Source organism: Mytilus trossulus, chromosome 9 (genome assembly GCF_036588685.1).
Source record: "Mytilus trossulus isolate FHL-02 chromosome 9, PNRI_Mtr1.1.1.hap1, whole genome shotgun sequence".
NCBI lineage: Eukaryota > Metazoa > Mollusca > Bivalvia > Mytilida > Mytilidae > Mytilus > Mytilus trossulus.
The window spans coordinates 75,951,440-75,964,017 of NC_086381.1; the positions used below are offsets into that span (position 1 = coordinate 75,951,440).

At 33.0% G+C, this 12,578-nt stretch overlaps 1 protein-coding gene across 1 annotated transcript in view; it reads left to right on the top strand.

Annotated features, from left to right (window-relative positions):
* Positions 1-12,578, top strand: part of LOC134684945 (uncharacterized) — a 267,814-nt gene that overhangs the window by 234,064 nt on the left and 21,172 nt on the right. The window contains exons 9-12 of the mRNA XM_063544265.1: positions 3,364-3,439; positions 7,997-8,239; positions 8,630-9,115; positions 11,609-11,715. Coding sequence (XP_063400335.1) covers positions 3,364-3,439; positions 7,997-8,239; positions 8,630-9,115; positions 11,609-11,715 — 912 coding nt within the window. The remainder of the gene's footprint in view (positions 1-3,363; positions 3,440-7,996; positions 8,240-8,629; positions 9,116-11,608; positions 11,716-12,578) is intronic.

The following is a 12,578-nucleotide window of genomic DNA, read 5'->3' on the forward strand; positions in this document are numbered from 1 at the left end:
CAGTAACAGGTGAGCGACACAGGCTCTTGAGAGCCTCTAGTTCTTGTTTCACGACAATAACTTGTGTGTAAGTGCATGGATCTTTATGAAATTGTACTGCAAGGTTCCATATCACAAAGGGAAAGCTGGGTTTGAGTTTGGAGGTAATTGCTCTAAAGGTTAAGGAATTTGGGGCCAAAAAACAAGCATTTTTCTAGTTTCCAGAAAATAACTTGTGTTCAAGTGTACGGATCGCTCTGAAATTGTACTGCACGGTACCATACCTCAAAGGGAAGGTTGGGATTGAGTTTGGGGGTGATGAATCATAAGGGGGTCAAAAGAATTTGAGGGGGGATTTTTTTTTCAATTTTTTTCTTTAAAATTTTCCATTTTTAATTGGTTATTTCTGATTTATATATTAAAAGCAAATAATAATGATATGGTTTGAATAGGTAAATTAATTTTTTTTAAGTTCTTAGACCACATTCATTCTGTGTCAGAAACCTATGCTGTGTCAAATATTTAATCACAATCCAAATTCAGTGCTGTATCAAGCTTGAATTTTGTGTCCATACTTGCCCCAACTGTTCAGGGTTGGACCTCTGCGGTCGTATAAAGCTGCGCCCAGCGGAGCATTTTATATTATTTAACAAAAAAATGTTTTAAATTACAGACTCTTTTAAATGTAGGTATAATTGTAAATGTTTTTTTTTACCGAAAATATAAGATGCATCGATTTAAATTATATAATAACAATGAATAATTTCTGTTCCGTTTACGATATTTTCAAAATCTAAATAAAGAGTACAATATAGGAAAACAGAAAAAGAAAATGTAAATATACAGGAATACATTAATTCTACACATATAATAAGAATTGGTGGACGCCCTATAGTGATCAGTCTGTCCGTTCGTCTGTCCGTCTGTCTTTCCGTTCATCCGTCCGTAACAAATTGTGTCTACTCTATATCTATGAACCGTTATCTTTTTAAAGTTTATACTTGACATGTATATTAACCAACACCAGAGGGTGTGTCATAATGTATGTACAAATTCCTAGGTCAAAGTTCAAGGTCAAAAACTTTAGTTTCAGTTGACAACCCCATGTCCTTTGGTAAAGATCGTGTCCACTCTATATCTTGAGAACCGTTATGATTTCAAAGTTTATACTTGACATGTATATTAACCAACACCAGAGGGTGTGTCAAAAGTCAAGGTTAAAAACTTTGGTTTCAGTTGACAACTCCATGTCCTATGGTAAAGATACAATTTTTTTACCATACATTATTTCAGCGGGGCCCACAGAGATGGCTCCCATCTCAATGATGTCTAGATTATTCATGCTCTTAAACAGTAAAATCTCAAATATTGTTCATGTATCTCTTTATTATGTCACTTCATATTTGTTGTTTGTTTAGGTTGACTGGTTTTATGTCAAGTATTGTATAGGTAAAATTAGTACAACAATTGCCTATTATTTAAAGAAGATGTATATTTGTATGATTGATAAAAGAGTTTTTGATTGTATTTCAGGGTGATACTCCTTATGACACGGTAACAATTAGAAGCAATGACTCTGAAGAACTAAAAAGGAAGAAGAAAGAAGTGATGGACTTCCTAAAGGTAAATATTCTGTCTTAATTAATAAGAGATATTTACAAATATGTTGACAGATTGTTAGAGACACAACAGACTTGGTACATTGAAGTTACAATAAAACGGTTGCCTGTTGTTTTCAATGTCATTGTAGTATTTGTTGTCAGTTAACAATGTACCCGGTAAGTTGACAATTCCAAGCTTGTTGCCTAATATAGATGTTGGCATATGCGAAAGACAAATGTTTGAAATCAGTGTCTCATCTGTTGGATGTCTCTTATTTTTTGTGTCATCAGCTGGCTATCTCCTAGGTATATACATCACATCATCTCCTTTTATGTATACATAATGTGTATCTCTGTGCGGAAAAGTTGATTTACATTTTTATGCAAATATGTAATAATCATATACTAAAACAAAAAGCACATCTTAACAAAATGTTTAGTATGCTATCAACCTGTGTATAGATTTTAAAGCTTTCAGTATGTAGCGGGTAGACAAAGCCACCTACATAGATAAAACCTCTATGAAATGAGTAAACTCAGTAACATTAACTCTCCTGCACATATTTTTTACATTACATACAAAAACAAATAAATCACATCATCATTAAATAGGCTGTGTGCAGTAAATTTTACTCACGTGTGATATGGCTTATAAGGAAAAACAATTACTGTGGCGATTAAACATGTGGTAAAGATGTCAGACCACCAATTCATTCACTCCAATTTAGAATGTAAAGTTATATACTAAAGTAGTCCTTCCCTAAAAAAAAAGTGCTTTTGATGTCATTGTTTACTTAAACTAAACCAACAAATTTGCAGAAATGACATTTTTTGTGAAAGAGAAATATATTTAAACCATTTGTAGACATAATTTACTTGCCAATGAGTTTGAATTAAAAATTGAGGATTAATGCGCTCCATACTATATTTATTTAAGATTTCCAGAAAAACCAGGGGCTATGTTTAGTAGTTACCTTCGGTCATTGATATTTTACTACAAGACATTAAACATGAATTATAATTGGCAGGTAGAAAGATTATACATGTACGATTCAGTATACTAACACCTACTTTCTATGAAGTTAAAAATATTATAAAGCTGTAAATGTTGAAAAAATTGTTGGAATAGACAGGCTCTGACAGGGATTTCGAATTAGTGATCTGACACCTTTAAAGAAATAAACATGGTATCACAAAAATCAGAAAACAGCCTAACACCAGAATTTGTCCTTTCTTTTGCAATTAAACAATGGGAGAAATAAAAACAAATATAGTAACACATACTTTAAGAAATTATGTATTTTCTCCATTATGATTATGGTTGATAAAACTACTGTTTTTAACTTGGCAATAGCTGCTTCTGAAAGAAATCAAAATAAATGAATAAACATAATCCTAAACTATTTGAAAAAGAAAGAATATTACAAAATTTTAGTAAAATTTTATTTGATGTCCCTTATTTTATTTATTCAGATTGATGATCCCAATCGCTGTAACACAACCATGTCTGTGGTCTTTTATTCCCTCTTTCTCCATAAAAACTGGTTGTCAGAATAATTTGTCTGACGTGTGTATTTCTTGATCTTGTGCATTTCCAAACATTTTGGGCAAGTTTGAAATTGTTCTTACAATCTTTATTGTCAGTGGCAAAAATAGGACTTTAGGATAGATATAAGATGTGGTATCGATTGGCAATGAGACAACTCTTCACAAGAGACCAAATTCCCAGAAATTAACAATGAAAGGTCACTCTACTAGTTCATTACATGTTTTTCTTTTTTAGACTGCCATGTCAAAGACATCCCCAGAATTGACTCCTGACAACCAATCACAGGAACCTGCAGCACCAGTACTTGGAGGTAATCATCTAATATTAATTATTCAGATGCTGGCTGAAATAATAATTACTTGTTTCTAATTACGGAGACCTTGATGTCTGCTAACAATGGCGGTACTATCATTCCTACTGGTTCATCACACAAGGCAATATTGTCTATGTTAATTATTATATATACTGGCTGGAATGACATGAATGATGTATTGTTACTTATTTCTAATATATGGAAACCTTGATATCTGCATATAACCTGTATAATGTTAAAAAAAAAAAAAAAACATTAATAGGAAAATTAAAGTAGGCTATTGATGAAGATTGATTGATTACCAGATTAAAGATCATATAAACCTTAACATAAACTTCTCTCATTCTCATCTGATTTAGGGACTGTGGAATATTTATATGAGGGTGGGGCCGATTCTTTCCTCAACCTGTTGATTACAGATCACAATAACCTTAAATTCATTCTCACCCGATTTATATAACATTCTCAACTTGTTCAGTTGACAACCAAATCCAGCCATCGGCTCAACTGGATTTTACAGAATAAGTAGTTTTTGGCAAATTAATACATTGACACATAAACGGATAGACACATTGACCAGTTGACCTATTAACAAATGGAAATATTAATCAATTGACACATTGGCAGATCAGCATATCAAAATTGAGGTATCAAATTCAAACATTAACACATAAACATATCGACACAATGACCAGTTGACACATTAACAAATTTGACATATTGATACATTGACAATTCTAAAGCTTTTAACACATTGACACATTGAGAGATCTACACAAAAGCATACTCATACATTAATACATTGCCATGTTGACACACTGACAGATCATATAAAAAACAAGATGTGGTATGATTGCCAATAAAACAACTCTTCATAAGAGACCAAATGACACAGAAATTAACAACTATAGATCACTGTACAACCTTTAACAATAAGCAAAGCCCATCCCGCATAGTCAGCTATAAAAGGCCCTGAAGTGACAAATGTAATTCAATTCAAACGAGAAAACTAACAGCCTAAATTATGTACAAAAAAATGAACGATAAAACAAATATGTAACACATCAACAAACGACAACCACTGAATTACAGGATCCTGACTTTGGACAGGCACATACATACAGCATATGGCAGGTTTAAACATGTAAGCGGGGTCCCAAACCTCCCCTAACCTTGGACAGTTGTGTTACGGTACAACATAAGAACGAACTATAAAAATCAGTTGTAAAAGGCAACACATTACCAGATTTATTCATCAACACATTGAAATATCGGCACACTGACAGATCGACACATAAACAGGCTCATACATCAACACATTAACAGATGGATTCATCAACACATAAACATATCGTCAAATTGACATTTCAACACATTAACAGATTAATATATCAACACATTGACATATTTTAACACTGACAGATTAACACATAAATAGACTGAAACATCATATCACTGACAGATCACCACATTAACAGACTTCTACATCATCACACTGACAGATCAACACATTAACCGACTTCTACATCATCACACTGACAGATCAACACATTAACAGACTTCTACATCATAACACTGACAGATCAACCCATTCACAGACTTCGACATCATAACACTGACAGATCAACATATTAACAAACTTTTACATCATAACACTGACAGATCAACACATTAACAGACTTCTAAATCATCACACTGACAGATCAACACATTAACAGACTTCTACATCATCACACTGACAGATCAACACATTTACAGACTTCTACATCATAACACTGACAGATCAACACATTCACAGACTTCGACATCATCACACTGACAGATCAACAGATTAACAGACTTCTACATCATCACACTGACAGATCAACACATTAACAGACTTCTACATCATAACACTGACAGATCAACACATTCACAGACTTCGACATCATCACACTGACAGATCAACAGATTAACAGACTTCTACATCATAACACTGACAGATCAACACATTAACAGACTTCTACATCATAACACTGACAGATCAACACATCAACAGACTTCTACATCATCACGCTGACATATCAACACATTACCAGATGTATACATCATTACACTGACAGATCAACACATTAACAGACTTGTACATCATAACAGTGACAGATCAACACATTAACAGACTTCTTCATCATAACACTGACAGATCAACACATTAACAGACTTATACATCATTACACTGACAGATCAACACATTAACAGACTTATACATCATTACACTGACAGATCAACACATTAACAGACTTATACATCATAACACTGACAGATCAACACATTAACAGACTTATATATCATTACACTGACAGATCAACACATTAACAGACTTCTACATCATAACACTGACAGATCAACACATTAACAGACTTATACATCATAACACTGACAGATCAACACATTAACAGACTTATACATCATAACACTGACAGATCAACATATTAACAGACTTATACATCATTACACTGACAGATCAACACATTAACAGACTTATACATCATGACACTTACAGATCAATACATTAACAGTCTCATACATCAACACATAGACATATAGATTTAACTAATTGACATATTTAAACACTGACAGATAAACATCAACACATTTAAGGAATAACAGTACTGTAGTTGAAGAGTTGCCACCGTCAATTGTAGATTTGACGTTCCCAAATGCAATTTTACTGGCAACGCGTAGCGGAGACAGTAAAACGGAGATTTGCGAACCTCAAATCAAAATTGACAGTGGCAACTCTTCAACTACAGTACTGTTATTCCGATTCTAATGCATTTCAAAAAGAAATAATACGATAAAACTTTGAAAAATGTCTAAAATTGACAAATAAAAAAAAAATCGCGAGACTTCATGAATGATTTTGGCGCAAAGACGTCATGGGTAAACGTGACGTCATACAAATGAAAACTTACAAACTGGAGGTTATTACGTAACCTGTAATATTCAAAATCAGATTAGATAAGTTTAAAATGACGAATTCGAGGTAGATGTTGTTTTATTTTGGATTATATAGTAGTAATCGAACATTTGTTGATTCAATCATTTCAAAATGGTTGTCCCTCCTTAGTTACGCCTGGTCAACTGTAGATTTGAAGGCAACTTTTAGCCAATGAAAAAAATTGTTACATACAAATTGCATAAGAATAACATATTGACACATTGACAAATCCACACATAAACAGACTCAAACATCAACAAGTTGACATATCAACACATTGACAGATCAACACAATAACAGATTCATACATCAACACATGACGTATCGACACACCAACAGATCAACACATTAACAACCTCAACCATTCACACATTGACATATAAACACATTTACAGACTCAAACATCAACACATTGACACATCGACACACTGACAAGTCAACATTTTCACTCATACATCGACACACTGATAGATCCACATATTACCAGACTCATACATAAACACATTGAAATATTGACACATTAACAGATCTATACATTAACAAATATATACATTGAAATAATGACACATTTACAGATCTATACATTAACAGATCTATACATTGAAATAATGACACATTAACATATCTATACATAGAAAAAATGTCACATTAACAGATCTATACATTAACAGATCTATACATTGAAATAATGACACATTAACAGATCTATACATTGAAATAATGACACATTAACATATCTATACATTGAAATGTTGACACATTAACAGATCTATACATTAACAGATCTATACATTAACATATCTATACATTAACATATCTATACATTAACAGATCTATACATTAACAGATCTATACATTAACATATCTATACATTAACATATCTATACATTAACAGATCTATACATTAACAGACTCAAAACTCAATGCATTGAAATATCGACACTATGACAGATCTACACAATAGTACATTGGCACACTAACATCAACATATTACAAGACTTTTACATTAACGCAATGACATATCAACACACTGACAGATCAACACATTAACAGATTCAAGCATCAAGACATTAACACACTGACATATCAACACATTAACAGATTCAAACATCAAGGCATTAACACACTGACATATCAACACATTAACAGATTCAAACATCCAGGCATTCACACACTGACATATCAACACATTAACAAACATATACATCAAAACATGTATAGACTGAAAAATCAACACATTGACATATCGACACTCTGACAGATCAAAACATTAACATACTCATTTATTGTTTTAATGACAGAGAGAGCGCTGGCAGCAAACTTCTAATTAAGGTTATTTAAAGACCACTGTGACTTTATAGGAAATATGTCACAAGTCATTGCTGTAAATAACACATCTCCAGCATCATAAGAAACATATATCCTTGTCTAATAGTATTATTTAAGATAAATTTATTGAAACATTGTCCAGTGTGAGAGACAAAAAGTGGAGAAATTATCTTTGAGTGTGTGTATGCATACAATTTTTTCACAAACATGATGAAATTTAAACTTTCAAACTTTTTTTTTTTCAGATCCCATCGGAAAAGGGCAACAGTCTGCCATGTTAAATCGTTTATTAGGCAAGGGCAGCTATGAATCATTTGATATGAGATGCATGGTAACCGGCCAGTTTTCCGTTGGGAAGTCTACTCTTGTAAAGCTGTTAGCTGGTGATATTGTACTAGATGGTCGACAGCCAACTGACGGCATTTCTCTCGTAGAAGGTCGCTGTGGCCTCGACATTGAGACGAAAGAGTGGATTCTAATTGATCCAGGTGAGAAAATACACAAGTAGAAATATCTTACCACATGCTGTTGTGTGGACCTCCCTATCAGCAGACATGCTATAGCACTGATTTTAATCACATTACATTGTAGCCATATGTTTTGTGAGTTCTATTCAGGCACCAAGTTAATTCAAATTGAATTTTAATGTTAAAATTATGGAATAATTTGACATTTATTTTCGATAATCAATAATGTCATCAATCCATCAGTTAAAACATGACTCTCTTTAGAATACATTAATAGCATTATGTGAATGTTACACTTGATAAGATTGAATTTTGATCTTAATTATGATTTTTTTTATATTCTTCACTTGGTTTTGACAGCCTGTAGCTGTTTTGGATTTGATTTGTCTGATGTATTAAATTTAATTTCAGACTCTTATAACGCCCTGGATGTTGTGTACAACAAAGTGTTAATGACCTCTCTCAAAGAAGAGGAGAGTGAACTCACTGAAAAGTTTAATCAGGCTTCAGATGCAAGTCCAACTGGTTATGCCAAAGCCACACTGTCCTCTATGCCCTCAGAAAAGTCGGCAGCAGCACAATCTCTACCACCTGAGAAATCCTCCAATGTGCCTCTCACGGTAAAACAGATGGGAAAGAAAATGAGAACAAGAATGACTAAAGAGGAAATAAAAAAGAAAATGGAAAAAGTCCTCAAAAGTGGGAAGTATAAGATGAAAGTTGGACGTCTTATCTTCTGGGATTTTGGTGGACAATATGTTTATCTAACAACACACCAGACCTTCATGACATTTCGAGCGTTGTTTCTTGTAGTATTTGATGGGAGCAAAGATTTGCATGAACAGGTCCCTGATGTGATGTGTTTTCCAGGGCAGCACATGACCCCAACGCCAGCAGGTAATATGCATGTTAATTACAACACAGATAATGCAAACAGGATACATTTTTATAACAGCAAGGTGATATCTTTTCTAAATATTTAAGCAAACCTAAATGTTTACATAATTTATTTACATTGTCACTTGTCACCAACTGCAATATTAACCTCAATATGTTTCGCATTTTGCAGCATTGATATGAGGTACTGTGGATTCATTCTTATTCGTGATTTACCAATTTTTGTGGCTTTCGTGGGGTCATAGCGAACCATGAATTTAAGAATTCAGCAAAAAATTATCAATTGAAATGTGTTTGGAGTCGGATGTTTATTTCCAGTTATATTGTGCAGTTCTCGTATAGTGTTGACTAGCGTTAAACATTGCAAATTAACACATGTTTTATTGAAAGAAGATAAAGGTATTTTGATCAATTCAATAATAAAAAAAATATAACATCAGTGATAAATTACAAATTAAAATTGATTAAAACTATTTAAGGGGGCTCGTGGGTCTAAATCAATTTATTTGCTTAATATAGGATTTCGCTATATTTTTCTATAAATGAACTTCATCTTATACTTACTAGAAAAATCAAATAAAAAATGGGGTCACCATTCATTTACGGTCACAATCTGCCTTTAAAATAAGCATACATATTTGTAAAAGTACTTTTTATACGACCCCAAAAATAATGGTATGATGTCGGCGTCTGTATCGTCTGCGTCATCTGTGTCGTCGTCCGAAGACACATTGGTTTCCGGATAATAACTTTACTTTAAGTGAAGAGATCTTCATGAAATTTTTTCAGAAGGTTCAATACCACAAAACAAAGGTTGGGATTAATTTTGGGGATGATGGTCCCAACCAATTAGGAATTAGGGGCCCAAAAGGGGCCCAAAACAAGCATTTTTTTTAGTTGCAGGATAATAACTTGTGTAGAAGTATTTAAATGTCTGAAATTATACCGCAATGCTTAAAACCACAAGTATAAGGTTTGGATTCACTTTAGGGGTTATGGGGCAAAAGTTTAGGAATTAAGGGCCAACAAGGGGTTAAAACAAGCATTTGTCTAGTTTCAAGGCAATAACTTATGTGTAATTGTATGGATCTCTCTGAAATTGTACCACAATGTACCATACAACAAAGGGGAGGCTGGGATTAAGTTTTGGGTTAATTGCCCAAAATATGTAGGAATTAGGGGCAAAAAAAGGGCCAAAAAGAAGCATGTTTCTAGTCTCCAAACAATCATGACAATAACTTGTGTTTAAGGGTATGGATCTCTCTGAAATTGTACTACAAGGTTCAATACTGCAATGGAAAGCATGGGATTAAGTTTAAGGGTTACTGCTCCAAGGGTATTTCAAAAAGTTGGGGGGGATTTTTTGTTTACCACTTTTTGAAGGCCTCCTATTTTTTCAAAATTTTTCAAATTTTGAATTTTGAAAAGTTTCAAGAAGAAATCTTCAATTGCACAGTATTTCACAATAGATTTGTTAGATCTTTGACCACATTAATTTTGTGACAAAAACCTTTATAATGTCAAAAATTTGATCACAATATCAAATTCAGACAGAATCAAGCTTGAATATTGTGACCAAATTTGCCCCAACTTCCAGGGTTCAACCACTGGGGTCGTATAAAGCTACGCCCTGCGAAGCACCTGGTTTTCTGTTGAACTAATATGAGAAAAAAAGGTAATATTGAAATAAAAAAAAAGAACTCAATTACAAAAATTTACAAATTGTAAGAAAAACAAATTATTAGTTGTCTCTGTCCACGATTGTTATTCAAGTTTTCAATGAACACTATCACTTAGAATGACCAAGCAAGAATTTTGACAATTCAAAACCTTTTCAGCGTTTTTTTATCAAACCAAGGAGGTTATATGACCTCCTTAATCAAACAGAATATCACAAATACAATATCTGATTCTTTTTATTCAGCGATATACAAATTTAAGTGTACTACGAAACATCTTTGTTTCTCTATCCATGAAAATTGGTACCCACGAAAATATAAATAAATCCACAGTAAGACAATACTATTTATCAAATATACCAAGTTTAAATTTTTGTATGACTGGAAGTGTTTTGTATCCAAGGGCCGTTCCATATACTCTAACACAGGACTGCAACTTGAACTTGCCATTATTTTGGCGGTGTGAAATATTAGTTTGTATACGTTTTATTTGTATGCAGGTCTTAAGCATTGTTACATTTTGTTTGATATGCCTTGCTTAAACTATGTGTTAATGAAATAGTCTGAAGAACAAATACAACAATATAGAATAAACATATACACTGAAACAGGTTTCACTTTTTGACAGAGAATCCAACTTAAAGGAAGATGTTTATCAACTGTAAGAATGTATGAGGTTGACAAATTATTCAGCCATTTTTTATAACAGGTTAACAAAACAAAAGACAATGAAAAACTTAAAAGTGTAGGATCACAACTATGAACAAGAGTTTTTTGTACTTCTTTTACGACATTTTTGAATTTTATTTTGTAGTATTCTTGCAATATTGGGTCAATTCCATCCTGACCTATTGTAAGGTTGTATATGCAGGCATTCCAAAGATCTTGTTTGTTGCCACTCACAAAGATAAAGTATCACCGGTAAGTATTATTATGTTAGAGATATATGAGTCAGTTATTGTCATTTGAATACTTCAATATTGTGTACAATTAGCCTCATAAGAGCTCTTATGCTTACATAATGATGTCATGCCCATATGTCTTAAATTGACCAAACTTTGTGTAAAACTACACTTTTGAAACAACAAGACCCCCATTGATTTGTGGGTAATACATAAAGATCATATTACAGGGCCTATACACAGAAATTTGATATGCAGTAATATCAATATTAAATTTGATGCATCTCATTTCCATGGAGATTATTTGATCCTGCCACTCTCAGTCATGGTCTATTGACCTCAAACAATTGCTCAGTTTAAAAGTAAATTTTATTTAAACACATATGTTGTCAATGAGAAACTGTCATAAATGTATTAAGTTAAACTTTGTATGCACCTGCCGTAGGGTAGGGGGCATTAAGTTTTTCCCTTGTCCTTATGTACTTTCGTATGCCCGTAAGTCCCAACATTGGTTCCCATCCTCTAACTTTAATTTGCCTCAATCAAATGTTATGAAGCTTATACACAATGCTTATTACCAAAACTGATAAATCAAGTTTGAATTTTGTAGGGCACACTTTCGCAGTTTCAGAGATATGCCTTTTAAAAATGGAAAAAAATGTTGATCTTTTTGTTTCTGTTCTATAACTTTAGTTCGCCTCAACCAAATATCATGAAACTTATACGTAGATTACCTTAGCCATATTTGGCACAACTTTTTGGAATTTTGGATCCTTAATGCTCTTCAACTTTGTATTTGTTTGGCTTTATAACTATTTTGATATGAGCGTCACTGATAAGTCTTATGTAGACGAAACGCGCGTCTGGCGTACTAAATTATAA